Genomic DNA, 26,390 nt, shown 5'->3' with positions numbered 1-26,390 from the left:
CTTTCACAGAAAAGTGGATTCCCCATTTTAAAAACAGCGAAAAGGAAAAACCAAATAGGCCTTTAGGGAGAGTGGGTCTTAACTTACAAATGTCATGAACAGCAAAACCGAGAAATCAGGACAGTCTTAAATTGGGGAGGAGTAGGGGGCCCGGGGGGGGGGGGGGGTCTCAAAAGTGAGTTTCGATTGTATGCTTCCTTCCTTATTGTACGTGCTAGGGGGTATGCACAGAGAAGCTTGGTGGTGGCGGCCGCTGGGCGACCGGGGAGGAGAGAGAGAGAGAGAGAGAGAGAGAGAGAGTGCAATTCAGTACTTACTACTGTAGCGATGAAACTTCGGTTTGCCCTGTATGCTTGCATCAACTTGCAGACGGGGAGCTGCGCAAGTAAACAGTTGATCAGAAAAAAACACACACAAAAATGCTCCAAGAAAAAAACAATCCGGAAGAGAAATTGCGTGGCAGCCAGTTAGGCCTATCCATGCAGGCCGATATTTTACTGACCATGTGTCCCCGTGGTGTGCGTGTGTGAGTAGTACGTATAATATTATAAGCAGGCGCACATGTGTGTCACTGGTTGTCTGCCATACCGTCTGTATATCTCCCCATATCTCTCTGTGTGTTAAGAGTTTGGAACGCAGTGTCAGCATCAACATATTCTTAACAAGCTCACCAGCGTCGATGACAGCGAACGAGCGGGTTGCCGGTGCGAAGGAACGGTTGTTTTTGATGACGTAGCAGCATATCGACACACCACCAATGTCCTCCTGCTGAAACCTGTAGATCACGCGACTAATCTGCTTGAATTGACAGGTGTCCCTATGGTACACTGCGTTGGACTCTTTACCCTGAAAATGTGTTTATAAAAACCCACAGACATATTTCGGAAAACACATTTATTCAAGTCGCACCAACAGCTGTACGGCTAGCTCTTTGCACACAGACAGACAAAAAGGACAGACCGACCGACAGACAGACAAACAGAAAGAGAGAGACAGACAGACAGACTGACACAGACACATAAACTGACACACACACAGGCACACACACAGACAAACAGACAGACACACAGACACAGACACACACACACACACACACACACACACACACACAAACACACTACTGCCGCGTCGCCAGAAATAACGGTCAACAAGGTGTGTCGAAGAGAAGAACGTTCTTCCAAACCCATATAAAGAAGAAAAGCAAATGCTTACACGACTCGCCTACGTTACCCCCCCCCCCCCCCCCACACGGAACACCCAACGCCATAGAAGACTCCCTCCCGTTTAAGACCCCCAACCCCTGATAAGACCCTCCACCTTTTCAAGACCCTGGGATGACGACAGTTGAACTGACGTCATGTGGTCACACCTATCTCGAGAATTGAGCGTCGCACAGAACCAGCGCCCTTCCATCACACACACACACACACACACACACACACACACAAATACGCTTACAATGCTTAGACCGGAACACCAAGACCGAAACCTGCAACGTTTCTGAGAGATCAAGCGAGAACAGTTGCCAAGTCGACAAGTCTCCCACACAATACCAGCTGTGATCACCGATCCTCCGACGTAAGCTGTACACGTCAGCTCAACCTCTGAGTTCACCTTAGATTGAACCAGTTCCCTGTAGGTCGTCATGTTCGGCTTCTGAGGGGCAACTGTAGAAATACAGAAGATCGGATACACCACAAGCTATCATTCTCCCCCCCTCCCCCCCCCCCCTTTTTATATTTAGTCAAGTTTTGACTAAATATTTTAACATCGAGGGGGGAATCGAAACGAGGGTCGTGGTGTATGTGTGTGTTTCTGTCTGTCTGTGTGTGTGTCTGTCTGTCTGTGTGTGTGTAGAACGATTCAGACTAAACTACTGGACCGATCTTTATGAAATTTGACATGAGAGTTCCTGGGTATGAAATCCCCAGATGTTTTTTTCATTTTTTTGATAAATGTCTTTTATGACGTCATATCCGGCTTTTCGTGAAAGTTGAGGCGGCACTGTCACGCTCTCATTTTTCAACCAAATTGGTTGAAATTTTGGTCAAGTAATCTTCGACGAAGCCCGGACTTCGGTATTGCATTTCAGCTTGGTGGCTTAAAAATTAATTAATGACTTTGGTCATTAAAAATCTGAAAATTGTAAAAAAAAATAAAAATTTATAAAACGATCCAAATTTACGTTTATCTTATTCTCCATTATTTGCTGATTCCAAAAAACATATAAATATGTTATATTCGGATTAAAAACAAGCTCTGAAAATTAAATATATAAAAATTATTATCAAATGTTTTTTTTTCGAAATCAATTTAAAAACACTTTCATCTTATTCCTTGTCGGTTCCTGATTCCAAAAATATATAGATATGATATGTTTGGATTAAAAACACGCTCAGAAAGTTAAAACGAAGAGAGGTACAGAAAAGCGTGCTATCCTTCTCAGCGCAACGAATACCCCGCTCTTCTTGTCAATTCCACGGGCACTGCCTTTGCCACGGGCGGTGGAGTGACGATGCTACGAGTATACGGTCTTGCTGCGTTGCGTTGCGTTCAGTTTCATTCTGTGAGTTCGACAGCTACTTGACTAAATATTGTATTTTCGCCTTACGCGACTTGTTTACATTTAGTCAAGTTTTGACTAAATGTTTTAACGTAGAGGGGGAATCGAGACGAGGGTCGTGGTGTATGTGCGTGCGTGCGTGTGTGTGTGTGTATGTGTGTCTGTGTGTGTGTGTGTAGAGCGATTCAGACGAAACTACTGGACCGATCTTTATGAAATTTGACATGAGAGTTCCTGGGTATGAAATCCCCAGATGTTTTTTTCATTTTTTTGATAAATTTCTTTTATGACGTCATATCCGGCTTTTCGTGAAAGTTGAGGCGACACTGTCACGCTCTCATTTTTCAACCAAATTGGTTGAAATTTTGGTCAAGTAATCTTCGACAAAGCCCGGACTTCGGTATTGCATTTCAGCTTGGTGGCTTAAAAATTAATTAATGACTTTGGTCATTAAAAATCTAAAAATTGTAAAAAAAAAATAAAAATTTATAAAACGATCCAAATTTACGTTCATCTTATTTTCCATCATTTGCTGATTCCAAAAACATATAAATATGTTATATTTGGATTAACAAGAAGAGCAAACGCTCGATCGAGTCACTTTCGCAGTTCTGAATATTATATGAGGCATCAGATGGACAGGAAGAAATTGCTATTCACAACACAATGAGTCACGTTCACATAAAATTTGAGCCCGGTCACTTTTATAGTTTCCGAGAAAAGCCCAACGTTAAGTTGTGTGTTGCCGAACAGAAAAGGCTAGTTATCTCCCTTGTTTTTCTGATAACGTTCGTAAAAGGCTACAGATGTAAATACTTTGATTTAAAGAATAATCCTACAAAGTTTCAATCACATCCGATGAACTTTGTCAAAGATATAAAATGTCTAATTTTTCCTTTGACGCTGACCTGTGACCTTGAAAAAGGTCAAAGGTCAACGAAACCATCGTTAAAGTGTAGAGGTCATTGGAGGTCACGACTAAACAAAATATGAGCCCGATCGCTTTGATAGTTTCCGAGAAAAGTCCAACGTTAAGGTGGTGTCTACGGACGGCCGGCCGGACAGACTAACACTGACCGATTACATAGAGTCACTTTTTCTCAAGTGACTCAAAAACAAGCTCTGAAAATTAAATATAAAAAAATTATTATCAAAATTAAATTGTCGAAATCAATTTAAAAACACTTTCATCTTATTCCTTGTCGGTTCCTGATTCCAAAAACTTATTGATATGATATGTTTGGATTAAAAACACGCTCAGAAAGTTAAAACAAAGAGAGGTACAGAAAAGCGTGCTATCCTTCTTAGCGTAACTACTACCCCGCTCTTCTTGTCAATTTTACTGCCTTTGCCATGAGCGGTGGACTGACGATGCTACGAGTATACGGTCTTGCTGAAAAATGGCATTGCGTTCAGTTTCATTCTGTGAGTTCGACAGCTACTTGACTAAATGTTGTATTTTCGCCTTACGCGACTTGTTACATTTAGTCAAGTTTTGACTAAATGTTTTAACATAGAGGGGGAATCGAGACGAGGGTGGTGTGTGTGTGTGTGTGTGTCTGTCTGTGCGTGTGTGTGTGTAGAGCGATTCAGACCAAACTACTGGACCGATCTTTATGAAATTTTACATGAGAGTTCCTGGGAATGATATCCCCGGACGGTTTTTTTTCTTCTCTTTTTCGATAAATACCTTTGGCTTTGATGACGTCATATCCGGCTTTTTATACAAGTTGAGGCGGCACTGTCACACCCTCATTTTTCCATCAAATTGATTGAAATTTTGGCCAAGCAATCTTCGACGAAGGCCGGACTTCGGTATTGCATTTCAGCTTGTTGGCTTAAAAAATCTTAAAATTGTAAAAAAAATATTTTTTTTATAAAACGATCCAAATTTACGTTCATCTTATTCTTCATCATTTTCTGATTCCAAATTGGATTAAAAACAAGCTCTGAAAATTAAAAATATAAAAATTATGATCAAAATTAAATTTTCGAAATCAATTTATAAACACTTTTTCCTTGTCGGTTCCTGATTCCAAAAACATATAGATATGATATGTTTGGATTAAAAACACGCTCAGAAAGTTAAAACGAAGAGAGGTACAGAAAAGCGTGCTATCCTTCTCAGCGCAACTACTACCCCGCTCTTCTTGTAAATTTCACTGCCTTTGCCACGAGCGGTGGACTTACGATGCTACGAGTATACGGTGTTGCTGAAAAATTGCATTGCGTTCAGTTTCATTCTGTGAGTTCGACAGCTTGACTAAATGTTGTATTTTCGCCTTACGCGACTTGTTGTATTAATTTGTTTGCCATCTCCCTCTTAGTCTAGTCTCCCTCCCGAAATCTATCTTTCTCTCGCAAATGTAGTATTTTTCATTCTGCCTTCCCTGTACATGAGTATTGAAATATCATTTCACGTGTTAAGCTAGTTTTAAACGACAGATGGGAAGTAAGCCTTGTTGATAAATGAAACTTGACTCCAACAGCAGTGCCGGCACGGTTGGCCTAGTGGTAAGGCATCCGCCGCCCGTGATCGGGAGGTCGTGGGTTCGAACCCCAGCCGGGTCATACCTAAGACTTTTAAATTGGCAATATAGTGGCTGCTCCGCCTGACGTCTGGCATTATGGGGTTAGTGCTAGGACTGGTTGGTCCGGTGTCAGAATAATGTGACTGGGTGAGACATGAAGCCTGTGCTGCGACTTTTGTATTGTGTGTGGCGCACGTTATATGTCAAAGCAGCACAGCCCTGATATGGCCCTTCGTGGTCGGCTGGGCGTTAAGCAAACACACAAACAAACAAACAAACAAACAAACTCCAACAGCGTTCTTGTTGGTTTTCCATTTGTGTGTGTGTGTGTGTGTGTGTGTGTGTGTTGTGTGTGTGTGTGTGTGTGTGTGTGTGTGTGTGTGTGGGTGCGTGTGCGTGCGTGCGTTCGTGTGTGTGTTTGTGTGTGTGCGTGTGTGTGCGTTCGTGCGTGTGTTTGCTTGCTGGCTTGTGCTTTTGAAGTTGGGAAATATGTCTATAGATGTCGATGTGATAAACATGAAAATAACATCGATAGAAGCAACGTCACTCGTTACCAGGCAAGAACCCCCCCCCCCCCCCCCCCCCCTGGAGCTGAATAAAGGTGATCTGCGTGGCTCCTTCCAGAGACACTGATAATTCCCATTCTTATGACTCAACTTTACAATGCTGAACGGCTCATCATCGACAGGGACAAAGCCTTCCTGGAACTCAGTAATGATGACAAACGTGACAAGCAAGAATACTTCCTGGAGCTGAGTAATGGTGACAACCCTGGCTTCTTCCCCAGACAAGATGTAGACAAATAATGTGACAGGGGAGGCTACCGCTCCTTTCACAGCAGACTCTGCACCCGAGTTGTTGGCCTTTAAGTCAACACCGGTTGATTGTGGAATTCTGTTTGTGATGGGGTCTGGTGGTTTCCGATAGCCTGTATGTTCATGGAAACCTTCGGGTTTGCATAACAGTTTTTATAGGGCTAAGAAATTAGCCCTAACATTTTCAATCCTGTTTGATTGCACTTCGCCTCCCGAGGTGATCGTAGTGTTTCGGCACTCGGTTACATAATATTAACAGACACTGATATTTCCCATTCTTAAGATTCAACTTTACAATGCTGAAAATTGTAACAATAAGGGTAGAAGTTCTCCAATTGACTCACCATCGACAGGGACAATGCCTTCCTGGAACTAAGTAATGATGACAAACTTTACTGCTTCCACAGACAAGGTGTAGGAAAAGAGACACTGATATGTCCCACCCTTATGACTGAACTCTACAATGCTGAACATTGAAACGATAAGAGCCAATTAACTCACCCTCGACAAGCAAGAATACTTCCTAGAGCTGAGTAACGGTGACAACCCTGGCTTCTTCCACAGACAAGATGTAGACAAACAAGCACTGTACTGACATAATACTTCCCTTATGACTCAACTTTACAATGCTGAACATTGTAACAATAAGAGTAGAAGTTCTCTAATTGACTCACCATCGACAGGGACAAAGCCTTCCTGGAGCTAAGTAATGGTGACAAGCCGGGCTAATTTCACAGACAAGATTATAGACAAACAGACACTGATATTTACCACCCTTGTGGTTCAACTGTACAATGCTGAACATTGTAACAGTAAGAGTAGAAGTTCTCTAACTAACTCACCATCAACAGGGACCAGGACTCCCTGGAGCTAAGGAATGGTGACAAGGACACTGATATTCCCCACCCTTGTGGTTCAGCTTTACAACGCTGAACATTGAAACAATAAGAGCCAATTTAACTCACCCTCGACAGGCAAGAAGACTTCCTGAAGCTGAGTGATGGTGACAGGCCTGGCCCCTGTGACAGACAATGTGTAGGCAAACAGACACTGATATGTCCCCCCGCTCTGACAGCTGACAGTGTAAGTGGTCAAGCTGAGAAACATCAGCTGGTCTGACTCTGTGTCCGCATTGTACCGAATGTCTGGACTCCAATCCTCCTTCTCCTCCTCCTCCTTTTCCTCTTCGCCAATCAATCCCTCCGTGTCTTCATCGCTGTCGCTGTTCCCGTTGAATCTGTTGGTGTTGGTGGGAGAGGCACTAGCTGTGTAAGAACTCGTGGCGGGGTTTGCCGCGTAGTTGCTGACTGTGGTTTCAGAGACACTGGTACCGTTGGCGTCGGTGGTGTGGTCTTCTCTTTGTATGTCGTTCGCCGTTGTAGTAGCATTGTCGCTGACTTGTGTTGTAGAAGTGACGGCTCTGCTGATGTTGTTGCCTGTAGAATTAGCGACGACATTGCTGGCAGCAGCAGCAGCAAGAATAAAGGATCTGTCGCCCGATTGTCTTATTGCAGGTTTTTGCTCGTCGTTGCTTGCAGTGGCGGAGGCATCACTGACTGAGTTGTTGCTTACTCGTGTCGCACCAGGCTCACTGTTGTCTTCAGTCCTGCTCCGCCTGTCTCTATCATCAGGAGCCATGGTACCATACACGCCGTAATCTGTACCAGGTCCACCGTCGACAGCCAGTAAGACTTTTCCTTTGTGTAGCAGCTGAATCTGAGGAATAATGTGACGTTGTTTTTATTTTTTAATTTTTTTTTATTCATCTATATATATATACGACTTGTGTCTGTGTGTGTGTGTGTGTGTGTGTGTGTGTGTGTGTGTGTGTGTGTGTGTGTGTGTGTGTGTGTGTCCGCGATGCACGGCCAAAGTTCTCGATGGATCTCTTTCAAATTTGGTGCCCATATTCAGGTACACCCCTGACACAACCTGGTCGATGTGATATTTCAACACGTGCTCTCAGCGCGCAGCGCTGAACCGATTTTGGTTTTTCTCTGGATCCATTCCCAGTAACTCTTCCTTATCTTCTCCAGTGTTTTCAGCGTTTATCTCCCTTCCTTCGTGTGGCGTCATTCCATATTACCGTTTCTATTTTTAGAAGGTCACTGTCGACAACGCTCAATCCATATTCCCGTTATACTATTTTTACTCTTCTCCAGTGTTTTGCGCGTTTATCTCCCTTCCTTCGTGCGGTGCGCCGGCGAAGCCGGCGTACACCCGGCAAAGCCGGGTCCCCGGCGCAGCCGGATATTCAGCTCGACTTCTTCCCGGCGAAGCCGTACCCCTGCGGCGAAGCGGGTATTCATCTAGTATATATATATATATATGACTAAGTGCCAAAAGGTGCGCACGAAAAGCGGACAAAGGGGCTAAAAAATAAAAGTTGACAAACACGACTGATATTGTGATTTTTGTTAAGACAACAGATGCTGGAACCCAATTACGAAAAGAAAAGATAAATTTACCCAAATGATTTTACAAATAACGATAATTTTGTTCGTTATATCATTCAAAACAGCACTGAGTCATAGCATTAAGGTTATCTCGCACGTTTTTAAAGCTAGGGCTTTGAAACTTGGCACACAACCAAAGTATAATGACCTCCAGGTATGGTGCACATCACATTAAACAACATTGAATTTCAAGGTCACAGCGAGGTTAAATTTCCTTTGCAAACTGGAAAATTGTCGTTGTCACGTCTTACATGTTTTAATACGAGATCAGTTAGACTTTACATACTTCACATACTTTCAGCATTTTTATAAAACCTCATTAAAAGTGACCTGCTGGTTAATCTTTGTCAAAGTTCAAGGTCACAGCGGGGTCACATCTGGTCCAAATGTGGAATATTTTCAATTTATTCAGCGCGTTTATAGCACGAGCTTTGAAAATACACACAGTTCTAGTGTATAATGTTCACACACGATTAAAGTCTGGTTGAAAAAGTCAAGGTCACAGCAGGGTCGCGTTGAGGTCAAACATATACATTTTTCAATGAGGTTTTCTCATATGTTTTTGAAACTAGGGCCTTGAAACTTGGCACACTACGCAAGTTAAATTAAACCTCATCAAATTCCAAGGTCACAGTAAGGTTAAAGATCCTTTAAGGATATTTTCTAAAAAAGGTGACCGCCTGGTTAATGTTTGTCAAATTTCAAGGTCACAGCAGTGCCATCTGGCTTAAACTTTGAAAAATTGTCAATTTCTTCAACTAGTTTTATAGTGTTTGAAGTCATTCACACATGATGAAAGTCTGGTTGATAAAATCAAACGTCAAGGTCGCAGCGAGGTCGCATTGCAGTCAGACACATACAATTGTCATTTTCACGAACGCCTTTTAAGCAACACCTTTGAAACTTCACACATTCCAAAGTTTTGATGTTGTTTGGTTATAATCAAAGTGTGGTCAATTTCCATGATTGAGAGCATTCAGAGGGGTCAAGTTGAGGTCACACAAAAAGTGATAATCTTTATAAGACTCACGTTTGCTGCTATTGCTCACTTGACATTGGTGAAAGTGCTTATTTTATAATTGTTGATCTTGATGTTTTGACCAATTAATATTACCAGGATCAACCATACCAGATTTCAAAGTCCAGAAGTTGTCAAACCTCAAACCTGTTGGAAGTTTCAAAGATTTAAGCATCAACAAATTTCTATTTGATTTGACCTTAAATAACAGATTTGACCTTAAATCTTAAAACAGATCAACCAGACTTTGGTTTTATATAAATTGAAGTTCAATACAATTTCCTTTTTTTTTTACCCACACGAGACCCTGCTATGACCTTCACATTTCTCAAGGATCAACCTTGAATTCTCCATGTTGAACAATCATTAAGCAAAAGCGTTGTTTGAAGTTTGAAGGTTCTAGCTTCAAAAATCTCTGAAAAAATATGTTTCATCTGTTTTCTGAACCACATGTGACCCAGCCGTGACCTTGAAATCTGACAAGGGTCAACAAGACTTTTACCAGGCATGGGGGCGATTAAACCCCAAATGTGTGTGAAGTTTCAAGGTTTCAACTTAAAAAACGTCTGAGAAAAATATACATTTTCCTTTTTGGACAATGTGTTGCACGCAAGACAACACGACAAACGCTCGTGTTATCATTCTTTTACTTTAAGGTCGACTTGCGTGCCCGCTCTTTCGCTAATCTCAATTAAAATTCATCTTGGAAGTTCGGTTTTATTACGCTTTTAATTAAGAAGATTAAACTAAGACAACAAATAGTTAGTTTTACCCATTAAACTCGATAAGGTAGTGACATTTTATGTTGAACGCAAGATGGTGTCGCACGCAAGATCTGAAAAGATGTTGACGACATAATTTCAACACTTGATAGCGCATTCGTGGTTCGTGATTTCTTCACAAATTTTGAACACAGAATGTGTCACGTGGTTCCGTAGATGAAGTAGATCTTTGTACATGTAAATTTTGTTTTTAAAAGAAAATAACCGTTAATTACCGAACATTTTGTCGCACGCAAGATATGACGAAATTTTCAAATCGTTTTCAAAAATGCTGTTCAAAAGTTCTGCAGTCTTTGCTGGATTACTTGAAAGACAGCAGTTTGATACACCGTTATCGCTTGACGTGTCGACATCAATTCCAGAGTTTTTGAAAAAGAAATTTAGTAAATATCTGCGATTGAAAAATGTATGCCGTGATGACGACACATCTTGCGTGCGACACCTTAAAATTCGGTTATCGAAAAAAAAAAATTCTCTCGAGATTTAGATTTGACGTTTGGTCTCGTCTGTAAAGCGATGTTTCAGGCATTCAATCAAACTAAATGCAATTCATTTGTGCTTCTTGTTATTTTTCTGTGGCATATTTAAAACACGAAGTATCACGATGTCCGTTTTCAGATGGCCGGTTTTGGCGTTATTTTTGGCTTTAAACAAAGATAACTTCAAAACCGTTCAAGTCAGACACACGAAATTATGTCCACTATCTCTTCGCACATTCATCCACACACACACCAATTTTCAGCAGACACACGTTTTTAGAAACATTTTTATTGTAAAACAAAGTCGTCTTCTGTTCTGTGAGCACCTTTTGGCACTTAGTCATATATATTCACTAAACAATATACAATCATTTGACAATCATGTCGGTAACAATAACCACTTCTGGACGTAGAAAAAAACCAGGACAAATACAACACATTGTATTTACAATCTCGGAGGAAAACAAATGTTGACATAAAGACAAACTGACTAAATTGAGAGCAGAAAATCAATCATGTGATGTTTGGCAGAAGCACATTCAAGTGGCAAATGTTCGCATCCCCACTATCACTCATCGCTGTTGGTTTTGCACCTCCCAATGTTTTTTTCCCAGGGATTGAACCATCTTTGAATACAAAAAGTAACGTTTACCCTTATAAGAAACTTTTTTTTGGTTGGAATTTATAAGGAACTTCTAACTGCAGTCAAAGAATGAACTAAGTACTCTCACACTGCTATCTAGAGGGGTCCACGGATCCAATGTTTTTCTTGTACTGCCATACGTTTTCTGTATGTGGCAACTCGGCTGTTTGCCCTCTGTGTGTCTATAGTCTGCCTGTGTGCTCGAGCCTCTTTTACTTTTCCGTTATTTACTTCTTCTTCTTCCTTGTTCATGGGCTTAGACTCCCACGTTCACTCACGTTTTTAGCACGAGTGGATTTTTACGTGTATGACCGTTTTTATCCCGCCATTCAGGCAGCATACGCCGATTTCGGGGGATTCCGTTATTTACAAATCAGCTTTCATTTTTTTGTTTAAATGTTAGCTTTAGTGGCCTGTCTCTGTCTCTCTGTCTATATGTGCCCCTCTCTCCCCGTTTCTAACTCTGTCTGTCTGTCTGTCTGTCTGTCTGTGTGTCCGTCCGTCCGTCTATCCGTCCTTCCGTCCGTCCGTCCGTCCGTTCATCTGTCTATCTCTCTCTCTCTCTCTCTCTCTCTCTCTCTCTCTCTCTCTCTCTCTCTCTCTCTCTCATTTTCTGTCTCTCGCTCTCCTTCTCTGTCTGTCAATTTCTGTCTGTCTGCCTGTCTGCCTGTCTGTCTGCCTGTCTGTCTGTCTGCCTGTCTGTCTGCCTGTCTGTCTGTCTGTCTGTCTCAGTATGTTTAAGTCTGTCTGTCTGTCTGTCTGTCTGTCTGTCTGTCTGTCTGTCTCTCTCTCTTTGGTACTTACATTTACATGTGCAACTGGATCCATTGGTCCATCGTACTCATAGCAGGCAATCTGCAGCGGTTGATAGAGCTGCGTCGTACTTTCCCCGCTGAACTCCAGCTTTGTCGGGTATACCATCAGATCTACGTCTGGCACTGATGTTGAAAACAAGCAGAAGCAGTGGAAAGACAATACAATGACCTGCAAAGGCAAACGAGATCAGGGAAATAAGACAAGGAAAAAAAATTCAAAGGAGAAAGGCCTGGGAAGACAAAAGATCTCGAGAGATGGGATCAGATGGGATAATGATGAGACGACGCAAAATAGTAAAAGGAGAAAGCCTTGGACAGGCAAGAAGGAAGGGATAATGGACAGACGACGCAAAATAGTAAAAGGAGAAAGCCTTGGACAGGCAAGAAGGAAGGGATAATGATGAGACGACGCAAACTAGTAAAAGGAGAAAGCCTTGGACAGGCAAGAAGGAAGGGATAATGGACAGACGACGCAAAATAGTAAAAGGAGAAAGCCTTGGACAGGCAAGAAGGAAGGGATAATGGACAGACGACGCAAAATAGTAAAAGGAGAACGCCTTGGACAGGCAAGAAGGAAGGGATAATGGACAGACGACGCAAAACCGCGAGAGTAGCAAAGGGAGGGGTGGGGAGAGATAAGAGGCAAAAAGAACAGCGCGCGCGCGCGCGCGAGAGAGAGAGAGAGAGAGAGAGAGACAGAGAGAGACAGAGAGAGAGACAGACAGACAGACAGACAGACAGAGATGCAGGCAGGCATACAGACAGAGAGACAGACAGACAGACAGACAGACAGACAGACCGAGACTTCTTCTTCTTCTGCGTTCATGGCTTAAGCTCCCACGTACAGTCGAGTGGGATTTTACGTGTATGACCACTTTTACCCCGCCATACAGGCAGCCATACGCCGATTTCGGGGGCCGGAAGACGGTGAGAAAGGCAGAGACACAGACAGACACACAGACCGACATAAAGAGAGGAAACAGACAGAAAGGCAAGAAGGATACAGAAGACACGACAAGGGATCGATAGTCGACATAAGATTCATGCAGAGATGGCGTTAGGTTTTTTTTTCAAACCGGAGCGCAAACTTTTATGTTGCAAACAGTCCAGAAAAAAAACCTGGTAGGCTGCTGGTCATTGGAACCAGTAAGAGTCCAACTCAGCTAGAGTACTGGTTGTGTTGTTTTACCAGCGCGAAAAAACACCAGTAGTTCTAAAAATCAACCGGTAGGTCATACCGGCAGCCAATTTTGTTCCAGTATTTTCTCATTTCAACTGGTAAAATACCTGTAAATACTGTTAATGATAGGACCATTTGAGGAGAATAACAGAAATGCATACAGGGAAAGGCAAAAGAAACCTGAGGTATAAAGATAATAGTGTTGTCCCCAGGCTCAAAGGACAATAAGTCAGTTGGACCTGGATTGAAAATAATATGTATAAGTCCAAATGATCTGGGCCACGGAAACATTGTTCTGTTTATCGGCCAGGAATAAGAAAATATCGAAAAGGTATGCGTAAATGCCATATTAAGATCATGGCCTGACATGAACACTGGGACAACCAAGGGGAACATTAATGTCACCGAGGAAAAGAACTAACGAGAGCGCAGATGATTTTTGTTTCTTACATTCTGTGTGGATGCGGTAGCTAGCTGCCAGACGCAAATGACCAGCAAGGCCGGGTGTTTTCGGAAAACACCTGTAAGTCCGGTAGTGGTCAGCTTCGGTCAGTGTACGGAGCAGTGAAGACTGGACCCTCTCCGTCTGGCACCACTTGGCCCACGGATCAGATATGATCGACGTGTTCTGCACACTGTCCTAAAATGTGCGAGATATTGTGGTTGAAATCTTTTCTGTGTCAAAAGGAGTGAGCATTGTACTACTGCCAAGAACAGTCGTTACTGTTATGAAGGGAACAGAACTCACAGTTAGCAATATTTCATTCGAAACCAAGAAGCAGGCAAGAAGACAATCATACAGACAGACAGACAGACAGACAGACAGACAGGCAGACACTCCGACAGACAGACTCTCAGACCGACACTCAGATAGACATGCAGGCAGTCACACAGAAAGGCAGAGGCACACAGATAGATCTACACATAGTCAAGTTCTAAATCGCCGGAGGCACATACTTAAAAACACAGACACCGACACACATAAGAGAGAGACACAGAGACACAGAGAGAGAGACACAGAGAGACAGAGAGAGAGAGAGACACAGAGAGAGACAGACAGAGAGAGAGACAGAGACAGTGAGACACAGAGACACAGAGACAGAGACAGAGACACAGAGAGAGAGGCAGAAACAGGAAGACTTTGACATCTTGCAGGTGTAAAGTTTGCATACATAACTCAAAAACTATGAACAGAATACGTAACATGGCAGCACGGTAAACCTGAACCTACCGCTTCTGTGGGCACAAAGTCGGTAAAGTCCAGCGTGGTGTCTAACGGCCTGTCACGTGCGTCACTGCTCACTGCGGCCCACTGCCACACGATGTCCACTCCACCCGGGTTTTGTCCCGCTGACCCCTTGCAAATCAGCTTGACCGCCGAAGCCATGGGGTGTGTTTCCAATGGAGGTTCTGCCTCCATACCCATTTGGCCCGGAAGGTCTAGCGGAGAAGAAAACTGGTTAACACTTTCTACCCCACCTACATATGTTGACCAAGTTGTTTTTGGCCGAGACCAGCTGTGCTGCAGCAGGTCACTCAGAATTGTAGTAACTGTGTAGTAACTGTGTATCAAAACGCTGGAATGCAGGCGTCAGATTGACGTTACAGTAAGCGACTAAAGCTAACAGTCTGAGCGGATATATCCGTACCTCGTCAGATAGAGCCATATGAGTTGGTACGGATGGGAGACAATGAGTTAAGTTGAAGTTGTTTGAAGTGTCAGATTTTAATATTTGTCATCAACTCATTAACGAACATAATTATTCAGGTTTTTACCAGCTTTGCGAAATAAATGCCCCGCCTCTCTGACCCATACAAAAGAACAACATACAAATTATATCAACGAAGAACGTCATACACACACTAAGAAACAATCAACGACATAATGTACAAACACGCACGGATGCATGTATAGGTTACAACACGAGTGGTTTTTTATATGGCTTGTATTTCAGTCAAGACCCAGCGGATGAATATCATCGGGAGACACGAGCCTTTGGCGAGTGGCTCTCGATTGATATTCCCGCTGGGTCTTGACTGAAATACAAGCCATATAAAAAACCACGAGTGTTGTAATCTGTATATCCCATTCTACCATCAAACACAAAGTGTAGACTACTAGCGGCACTGTTGCGATCTGTGGAGTGTGAAACAGTGTTTTCAGCGAGACTTGGCCTTTTTGCAACCTTAAACTAAGTGACCGTCGCTGAAAAAATAAAACGAATGAGTGCATCTATAAGTACGCGGTAACACTACTTTCAGACCGTTTAAAAGCTTTAAGTAAAGGTTCATAAGTTGCAAGAAAGTAATGAAGTCGTATAGAAATCCATTTAGTTGAAGCGCACAATTCTTTTGCGTTTCAGGTCGGCGGAACGGGGAAACCGGTTTGGCCCCCATTTGGCTTACTCGACTCGATTCAGAATCGATTCCACGTTGTTTTTTTCGAACGCATTATTATACAATTAGTCTTATTGACAGAGAAGCAAATTTTAGGGAACACATATGTAGATTTAACCATTTGCTCCCTATTTGAAATGTATCTACATGATAAACTGTTTTGCGAGTGTGTTTGCATGAACCTAAACTGGTATGGGTGCGAGGAAAACAGGACCCAAGTCTGTCACCGCCGCTTGATTGCATTTTGAAAGAATATGACTGGATTACGGAAAAATACACACATGTTAAGTTCTTAGATACCTTCATCGCCAATGTGGACTTACTGCAGAGCCAGGCAAAAGAGTAGACTTGCTCGCAAAACACGTGAAACAGCTGATGATAGCGAAGCCCAACCGTGCCAGGTAAGGACGGTCTGACAGATTCTCAAAAGTCGTCTGCTAACGAAGCAAGGGGAGGGTACTCGTGTTTTTGTTTTGGTTCGCTAGCATCTGGTTATCTTGTAAGTTGAATGTTCGTTTTTTCCCACCTGCATTGCTTTCATAATGAAAGAAACGTTTGCTTATTGCATCTCATACATCAGATCAGTTCTGAGATTCATTTTTGCGTGCAACTGATATGGTTTTCTGAGCCGTGCAATACGATTTTGGAACTTCATACAAATGTGTCACATTGTTCGGCGCGAGGTCAAAGGTCGGGAGCAAAGTAGTTCTTCGCCCAAATCGGAATCTGCACTATCATATATTTTTTTGAGTCCATGATGTATTTATTGAGCTATAAAAATACAACATATATACCCATACTGAAGTAACAGAGACAAAGAAGGGAGGTCATGGGATATGCATGTATACACCTATCACACATTGTATTATATCAACTGGTCAGATCATGACAAGTACACACACACAGACATACACACACACACACTCGCGCGCGCGTGCCTACACACACAAACCACTCACACACACACACACACACGCACACACACACACACACGCGCACACACACACACACACACACACACACACACACACACACACACACACACACACACAGAGTTCAACCTGTTAGGAAACGCTACCGTTGCTGAGCTTTTGTTCAGTTTTGTGTGTTGCATGTAGTTGACTTATTTGTACTTTGTGGGAAAGTACCGATATTATATTTTGTAAACACAATATTTATGCTTGGACGAGAATGCAGGTGAACTTTCTAGTCCTGTCAAAACAAGTTGTTTACCACGCTGTTTGTAGTGTGAGTTCGTGGCGTTCGTTTGGATTAAGTGCGTCGGCGCTTTTGATGTACGTCACAGAGAACGTCACTATTCTAGTCCATAGACGGTTCGTATATAATGTAGTTGTATCATGTTCGGTCTGGAATATTCTCGAGATTGAGTATTTACTATATATGCCAGCGCGATTTGAATGTTAAAAAGCTTCTATTTGAGTTCTGCTACGATGTGCAGTTGTATGTATCAGGGGTGTGCAAATCCACTAACCCGTGACCCGGGGGGAGTTAAAAATTGGCCGGGTTAGCTGAGGTCTTTGAGTAGCATTCCCGTGGGTTAGCTAAAAATTTCACAAACAAAACTCAAGATAGAGCTTCAAATGCCAACTCCTTACTAAAATGAATGGCCAAAATACATTTCCCCTTGTTTTTCATAATGAAAACAAAGCCCAAACCGAAACCCAAACAGTAAGTACTGTTTCTAAGGCGCTTTTTCTGAAGTATTGATCGTGTTCGAAAATGTCGTCTGCTTCAACGATGTGAGTTACATCCCTTAGTTTAGTTTTACATTTTGACCAATGAGAAAGCGCTTTCTAATTTGTTTCAGGCCACTGAAAAACAACCATGGCGTTGTTTATAATCCAATGTTTCTGTGTGTGAAACTTCAAAGACAAAATAAGAAAAGTTGGAGTGGGTTACCTATTTTTTCCCGGGTGAGCTGGAAATGAGATTCTACTAACCCGTGGGTGAGTTGTTTATTTTTAAATTTGCACACCCCTGATGTATGGAATGCTAAATAAATCCTCGAACTCAATTTGACGAGTTGTTTTCTGCTGCTGCGAAGACGGGCGACGTAGAATAAAAGAACACAACTATACGACATTTGAGAACTTGTGGCAATCTCAAGTGTCGTGTAACAATTGGGGGCCAAGCCGAGGATCTACGTTTAACGCCAAGGGTTTTCCAGCAACAAAGAGTGTCAAGACAGTCACAGGAGGTAGCCATCAATCGGGTGTACCCTGAGGGATCAGTATTGAGACTACGGAACCGTGGATTCGGTGTGACTGGTGAAGAGTTTGGTAATCGCCGCAGCTCGGTACGGTGAGCGACGCCGGAGTGTATCGGGATTACAGAGGTTAGCTGCCGTTTGGACGAGACGGACTTCGTCGCGGAGCTAGTGCATTAATACTACGAAATACGACTGAGGTACGTCGTGGACGTATCGTGAGCAGTGTGCGCCGTCACGTTAGACGAGGAGGGTGGCAGCCTGCGTCTACGAAGGTGACCAGCGACGAGAGACGCATCGGAGATGCAGTAGAGACTGTGTTCTTTTAGAAGACTACATTCGTCTACGTTCGGGGCTGTGAAAGAATACAGACGAACGCACCGGAAAAGACCAGAATGGCTGAGTTCTGGGGAAAAGGAATTGAACTGGGACTAAAAGGCAAGCAGTTGACGGAGTTCGTCGAGTCCCAGACACGACTGCTGGCGCAGCGTGAAGAAAGACAAGCGCAGCGTGAGCGAGAAGAAAAAGAAAGACAAGCGCAGCGTGAGCGTGAAGAAAGACAAGCGCAGCGTGAGCGTGAAGAAAGACAAGCGCAGCGTGAAGAAAGAGAAAGAGAAGCACAGCGTGAAGAAAGGAAAATGGAGCTGAAACGCGTAGAGCTCCAAATAGAAATGGAGACGAAGCGTTTAGAGCTTCAGACAGAAATGGTGCGTGTTCAAAATGAGCACGAGGCACCACGCCAAAGAGATAACCAGCAGCAAATGTTACACAGGGCACCGAAACTTCCAGCATTCGCTGACGGGAAGGACCAGATCGACTGCTACCTTGCAAGATTCGAGAGGTTCGCTGAGAGTGCTAGATGGCAGCGCGACGACTGGGCGATTCAACTCAGCGCACATTTGACTGGGGCAGCACTTGAGGTCTACACTAGACTCTCAAATGATGACGCCAGAGACTATGATGTACTGAAGGAAGCTCTGTTGCGTTGCTACAACTTCACTGAAAGGGGCTACCGTCAACGCTTCCGCGAATGCCAGCCATTGTCTGGAGAGACACCGAGCCAGTTTGTGGAGCGCCTGTCGTCATACCTGCAGAAGTGGGTGGAGTTATCAGGTGAAGAGCAGTCATACGAGAGTCTGCGGGACTTGATCGTGAAGGAGCAGTTCCTTAATGCCTGCCCGAAGGACCTGGCGACCCGCTTGGAAGAGCAAAAACTGCGGGGTTTGAAGGACATTACTGATGCTGCTGAGCGTTATCTCATTGCTCATGGAAGGACCCTGGGGACGTCAAAGTCATCGAAACCTTTCCAGAAGAGCGGGAACCAGGGAAACCAACCTGCCAAGAGACAAACTGAGTCCGCACCATCATCCAATGAAGGGCAGAACATAACGTGTTTCCATTGCAATGCCAAGGGCCACCGAGTCGCCAACTGTCCACAAAAGAAAAATAACGGACATGTCAATGTCAAAGCGCAAGAACATCGACGGAGATATTACGACAACAAGAGGCAAACGAGTGGCTCGAACCAACAAGTATGTGCGAGCAGCGTCATACTTCCAAGGGCTGCCGAGCAAGTGGCTACACCATCGGACGTGGAAGAATGTATATCTGATGGCCAGCTTCTACTCGCCAATGGCAGGTCAATCTCTGTCGTCGCCAGCGCAGCTGTGTCAGTGTCGAACATGCCCGTGTCGAAGGGATTTGTTGAGAAGCAGGAAGTGACTGTTCTCAGAGATTCGGGCTGCAATGGAGTCATTGTCAAAGAGGATCTGGTGCCAACAGAGAAGTTCACTGGTGACTTCAAGTGGACGCTCATGGCTGACAGCAAATGCGTGAAGGCACCAGTGGTAAAAATCCAGATCGATACTCCATACTTCACCGGAGAAGTTGAGGCCGTCTGCCTGAAGAAGCCCTTGTACGATCTACTAATTGGGAACATTGGGGGTGCGAGACGTCCTGATGACCCTGATTTCGAATGGAGAATGGGCTCAGCTCAGCCTGCTGCTGAGGAGGAAGACCCACTGCCATTCGCGAATGAAGATATCAGCGAACTGTTACGAGATGACAGAGCAACTGTGCATCGCCGCGACCAGCCGCAGGTTGTAAGCGCTGTGACGACCAGAGCCCAGGCAAAGAAGAACAAAACGACTACGCCGCTTAGGGTCACCAACAGTTCTGCAACTGCTGTCGTGGACAGGGATCGGCTGATTCAGCTACAGGAAGCTGATTCGACCTTAACAAAGTACAGGAGTCGTCCTGTCAAGGAGATGACTAAGGGCGAAGGCACTGTGCACTTTGAGGTGAAGGCCAAGATCCTGTACAGAGTGTTCCAGCACGCGAGAGTCAACGGTGGGAAACCATTACGTCAAGTTCTGGTGCCTCAACCACTTAGGCGCCAGGTGATGGAGGTGGCCCACGACTCTATTATGGGAGGTCACCTAGGTGTCAAGAAGACATCAGACAGAATCCAGGCTGCGTTTTACTGGCCAGGACTGCATGCAGATGTGACTCGATTCTGCCGATCGTGCGATATTTGCCAGAAAACCATACCTCGAGGAAGGGTCCCGAAAGTGCCGTTGCAGAAGATGCCTTTGATCGACCGACCTTTCAAGAGGGTGGCCATTGACCTCATCGGCGAGATAAAACCGCCAAGTGAAGCGGGTCATCGTTGGGTACTGACCCTGGTAGACTATGCAACCAGGTACCCAGAAGCCGTGCCACTGAAGAAAATTGACACCGAGACTGTTGCTGAGGCACTTGTGGACATTTTCAGCAGAATTGGGGTTCCTGAAGAGATCCTCACAGACTTGGGGACACAGTTTGTCTCTGAATGCATGGAAGAGGTCAACAGGCTGCTGAGCATTCGTCACTTGACTACGACACCCTATCATCCGATGTGCAATGGGCTGGTAGAAAAATTCAATGCGACGCTGAAGTCCACGCTGAAGAAACTATGCAGTGAGCAGCCAAGGCAGTGGCATCGCTACATCAATGCCTTGCTATTTGCATACAGGGAGGTGCCACAAGAGTCCACTGGATTCTCCCCGTTCGAGCTGATGTACGGGCGGACCGTGAGAGGCCCGATGCAGATACTAAAGGAATTGTGGACGAAAGATGTGGGCACACCTGAAGTGAAGAACAGTTACCAGTACGTGTTCGAGTTGCGAGAGAAACTGGAGGAGACTCTCGAGATTGCGAGAGAAAACTTGAGAAAGTCTCAGGATAGTGGAAAGCACTACTACGACCGCAAAGCCGTAAACAGGAAGTTTACACCAGGTAACAAAGTGCTGATACTGCTCCCCACTAATCACAACAAACTACTGATGCAGTGGAAAGGCCCATACGAGGTTGAGGCCGTGGTAGGGATCAACGACTACAAGGTGAATGTCGGCAAGAAGTCCAAGATCTACCACGCTAACCTCCTGAAACTGTATGTGGAGAGACCTCCGGAAGCAGTACAGGTCGCAGCAAGTGCGGAAGAACCAGCCGAACTAGACGAGTTCGACGGTGAGGAACTACTGGAGTTGGGAGACCTCCACAAGAAAGAGGGAGTGGATGACGTCAAGCTAGGACCTGACCTGACAGAAGATCAGCAGAAGGAGCTGCATGATTTTATGGGCGACTTCACCCATAGGTTCTGTGATGTTCCAGGCTCTACGTCCTTGGTCGAACATGAAGTCCACCTCACATCTGACGTTCCTGTTCGCTCGAAACCATACCCTATCCCGTTTCAGGCTCGGGAATCCTTGAAGAAGGACATCGACAACATGTTGAAGATGGGGGTCATCCGTGAATCATCATCCCCTTACTCATCTCCCGTTGTTGTGGTCAAGAAGAAAGACGGCACAAACAGGGTATGCATTGACTTCAGGAAAGTCAATAAGATCACCGTGTTTGACCCTGAACCAATGCCGACGGCAACTGATCTATTCCGACAGTTAACCGGCAGTAAGATCTTCTCAAAGATCGATCTCAGCAAGGGATATTGGCAAATTCCTGTGCGCGAAGAGGACATACCAAAGACCGCCTTTGCAACTCCAGACGGAACGTATGAGTGCCTGCGGATGCCTTTTGGCATGGTGAACAGTGGTGCTACCCTGAAGAGGGGAATGCGAAAAATGCTCAAAGGAATGAAGAATGTTGTGTACTACTGGGATGATCTGCTAGTCCACACGGAGACCTTTGCGGAGCATCTGGAGACTTTGAGGGAACTGTTTTCCCGCCTGACAAAAGCCAATCTGACCGTGAGACCCAGCAAGTGCATTTTGGGGACCGACAACGTTGACTTCATAGGTTATTCATTGAAGGAAGGTCAAAAGGGGCTTTTGTTGGAAAACGTCACCAAGATCCTCAATGCGCCACGTCCTGAAACCATGAAGCAGGTGCGATCCTTCCTTGGATTGGCTGGGTACTACAGAGAGTTCATTCCAAACTTCGCCGCCATAACGGCGCCTTTGTCGGACATGACCCGAAAAGGATGCCCCAACCGAATACTCTGGGGACCAGCTCAGGAGAAGGCATACCAGACCGTGCGCGACCTGATGTCACGAGACCCGGTGCTACGCCTTCCTGATACTGCCAAAGAGTTCATCTTGCGTACAGACGCATCGGACGAAGGGATCGGCGCCATGCTGATGCAAGAGCATGGAGGTAAACCGTTTCCGGTCAGCTATGCCAGCAAGAAGCTGTCAGGAGCCGAGAAGAACTACTCGACCATGGAGAAAGAGTGTTTAGCCATCGTGTGGGGAATCAAGAAATTTGAACTCTACCTCCAAGGGGTGAAATTCGTGCTTCAGACTGATCACAAACCCCTCACCTACCTGAACTCTGCGAAGTTTGTGAATAATCGTATCATGAGGTGGGTGATGTACTTGCAGAACTTTGATATGCGAGTGGAATCGATCAAGGGTTCAGACAATGTTGGAGCAGATTTTCTCAGCCGAGTATGTGAGTAAAACTGTGTTCATTCTTCAACAGACTAATGTATACCTGGATTTCAATCTGTTATGTATACATACTATGTGTACAGGTAGCGTTTCAATGATTGAAAGAAATTAGGTAAATTTCTTCTGGTGTTGGGGGTAATGTTAGGAAACGCTACCGTTGCTGAGGTTTGGTTCAGTTTTGTGTGTTGCATGTAGTTGACTTATTTGTACTTTGTGGGAAAGTACCGATATTATATTTTGTAAACACAATATTTATGCTTGGACGAGAATGCAGGTGAACTTTCTAGTCCTGTCAAAACAAGTTGTTTACCACGCTGTTTTAGTGTGAGTTCGTGGCGTTCGTTCGGATTAAGTGCGTCGGCGCTTTTGATGTACGTCACAGAGAACGTCACTATTCTAGTCCATAGACGGTTCGTATATAATGTAGTTGTATCATGTTCGGTCTGGAATATTCTCGAGATTGAGTATTTACTATATATGCCAGCGCGATTTGAATGTTAAAAAGCTTCTATTTGAGTTCTGCTACGATGTGCAGTTGTATGTATGGAATGCTAAATAAATCCTCGAACTCAATTTGACGAGTTGTTTTCTGCTGCTGCGAAGACGGGCGACGTAGAATAAAAGAACACAACTATACGACATTTGAGAACTTGTGGCAATCTCAAGTGTCGTGTAACACAAGCCTTACTTGAAAACCCGACCGTAACCGAAGCAGGGGGGTTCGCAGTCTTCACAACCCCATGCACATCGACGTACTCCATCTGACACACATACTCGCCAGACCCCTCGCACACTCCAAGCTCCAACTCCGCAAACAGATAAGACTCTTCAGGATGATCAGGAGACAGATAAGCAGCCCTTGTACTTTCTTCTTCGACTCGATTGCCGGCGGAAACCTTCTTTATTTCTTTAGCCTGAATCAAAAGAACTAGAAGGGTAAATGATGGAACGTTAACTTATGATAGACAAAACAAAACATTCACAAGGATTTGGAGCTGCTACATTTCAATTTGGGGAAACAAGATGCACAACAGACAAATACTAATGACGGGTAAAATGGATAGATAAATAAATAGATGTATAGAAAGAGAGATAGATAGAGAGAGAGAGAGAGAGAGAGAGAGAGAGAGAGAGAGAGAGAGAGAGAGAGAGAGAGAGAGAGAGAGAGAGAGTGAGGGGGGGGGAGACAGTGACAGAGAGAGAGAAAGACAGGGACAGAAAGAGAGAGAGAGAAAGAGAGAGAGAGCGAAAAGAGAGTGAGAGAGAGCGAGCGAGAGAGAGAGAGAAAGAGAGAGAGTGAGGGGGGGGGAGACCGAGACAGAGAGAGAGAGAAAGACAGAAAGAGAGAGACAGAAAGAGAGAGAGAGAGTGAGAGGGGGGAGAGAGAGAGAGCAGAAAGAGAGAGAAAGACAGAAAGAGAGTGAGAGGGGGGAGAGAGAGAGAGAGAACGAGCGAGCGAGCGAGAGAGAGAGAGAGAGAGAGAGAGAGAGAGAGAGAGAGAGAGAGAGAGAGAGAGAGAGAGAGAGAGAGAGAGAGAGAGAGAGAGAGAGAGAGAGAGAGAGACAAACAGGCAGAGGCATGGAGAGATCTTTCCCTTATCACGTATTTTTGGGGTTTAGTTCTGGTAAGATGGCAGGAACAAAATGACAAAATGAATCAACTTGTCTTTTTTGATTTCTCTAACCTGAGTTTGAGGTGTGGAGGCATCAAGGTAGGTGATCTTGAGAAAGAAGATGTTTTTTATATCCAGAGTTCCTTGCGCGGTGCAGTTGAGTTTCAAAATAGACGGTTCATATCCCACTGGCGGGTCGCGCGGGAGCGAGGAAGGGTTGGCGGTCAGTCCGAGTCCTTCAGCTGTTGAGTGATGTGATCAACGATTTATGTTTTACGAATGTTTGGGGTGGGGGGTGAAAATGGGGTGGGGAAGGAGAGGAGGGGAGGGGGAAGAGCAGATAGGAAGGTATACTGACGGATAGCAGCCAGGCAGCCAGAGACAGAGTGCATGGTGTCAAGACTCAAGTGCTACGTGTGTGTGTGTGTGTGTGTGTGTGTGTGTGTGTGTGTGTGTACGTGTATGTGTGCATGCTTGTGTGTTTGTGTTTGAGTTTGTGTATGTGTCCGATGAGTCGAGATGATAGTGGTGTTGCAGATGACAAGAAGCCTAAACACGGAGATGAAACACTATGACAATGACAATGATAATAACAACAACGAGAACAGCAATGATGATGACGATGGCCACACTATTTATGTTGCTGGTGCACTTACAAGAAGCCTGAAGTTGTTAATTGCCATGACGTAATGTTTTCACAACACTCATATTTTCGTCAAAACAATTTCGAACAAAGCAACTCACCTTCTGAACAGACGCGCACAATAAGATAAATAGAAAAGAAGCGTGTGTTCATCATGTTTTGAACATATATGCACTTATTGTGTACTGCCAACTGTTCTGCTAAAACAAAGGCTTGCATTTATCTCTATAAAGAAATGCTCTTGCATCTTGCAGCACATTTTGTAACAAGACTTCTGTTAGCCTTCTTCAAGTGATTCGACTTGTCTTACTAGTGTTACACGTCATTCCTTCCATTTACGTCACAGTCTTTGATGTCTGAGTCATTTTCGAGAAAGAGGCAGTAAAAATTGATTATGCGGATGACATATGACCTCTTTTAATAGTAAAATGATAAGTAGCCTAGTACTAGTTGGTACTCTTTCAGTTTTCCAAACAAACCTAAACTGAAGGTATCACAGAGATTGAGTCAAAACAAATTTAAATTTATCTGCAACACACTTCAGGTGTTCGATCTAAGCGAGCAACCAACCAAACAACCAACCAAACAAACACACAAACAAAGGACAAATCAACAAGCAGGCAAACAAACAAACAAATAAACAAACAAACAAACAGGGATTCACATGTATTTTCAACAGAGAACAGGCTTCTTTTAAGTGTAAGGCTAGAATGTGAGATTTAAAAAATAAAATATAATTAAATAAAAGATCGCGAAATCGCACATTTAGTTGTTTTTGTTTGTTGTTGCTAAAATATATGTTTCAGAAATACTTATTTGATTTTGTACAATGAGCATACACGCTCTCTCTCTCTCTCTCTCTCTCTCTCTCTCTCTCTCTCTCTCTCTCTCTCTCTCTCTCTCTCTCTCTCTCTCTCTCTCTCTCTCTCTCTCTCTCAAACTCTCTGTCCCTCGCGATTCCTCCCTCTCCCTCTTCCATCCCCTCTCTCTCTTTCTTTGTCTCTTTCTTTCTCTCTCTCTTTTTCTCTACCTCTCTCTTTCTCTCAATCTGTTTGTCTCTCTCTTTATGTCTCTGTCTCTGTCTCTCTCTCTCTCTCTCTCACACCCCTTTTTTCTCGGAGTCAGACAGACGGTGTACAGACGAACAGACAGACTAACATACTGAGACAAACAGACCGCCCGAAAAACACAAGGACAGTGACAGGAATGAACGAAGTAGGCAAACAAACAAGGTGGTCCGGAAAAAAAAGAAGAAAGAAAGCAATAGAACCTGATAGTACTTA

At 44.2% G+C, this 26,390-nt stretch overlaps 1 protein-coding gene across 1 annotated transcript; it reads right to left on the bottom strand.

Annotated features, from left to right (window-relative positions):
* Positions 1–306: 306 nt before the first annotated feature.
* Positions 307–25,263, bottom strand: LOC138961170 (uncharacterized). The gene is made up of 10 exons (XM_070332770.1): positions 25,209–25,263; positions 24,537–24,706; positions 23,541–23,766; positions 14,514–14,722; positions 13,733–13,922; positions 12,092–12,225; positions 6,875–7,625; positions 1,459–1,667; positions 672–846; positions 307–377 (listed from the first exon to the last, which is right to left on the bottom strand). The coding sequence occupies exons 1-10, from the start codon at positions 25,261–25,263 to the stop codon at positions 307–309; spliced, it is 2,190 nt and encodes a 729-aa protein (XP_070188871.1).
* Positions 25,264–26,390: the final 1,127 nt, after the last annotated feature.

The sequence above is a fragment of the Littorina saxatilis genome, linkage group LG3 (assembly GCF_037325665.1).
Source record: "Littorina saxatilis isolate snail1 linkage group LG3, US_GU_Lsax_2.0, whole genome shotgun sequence".
NCBI lineage: Eukaryota > Metazoa > Mollusca > Gastropoda > Littorinimorpha > Littorinidae > Littorina > Littorina saxatilis.
Note: the sequence above shows the minus strand (reverse complement) of the source record. Positions and strands in the feature narration are given on the sequence as shown.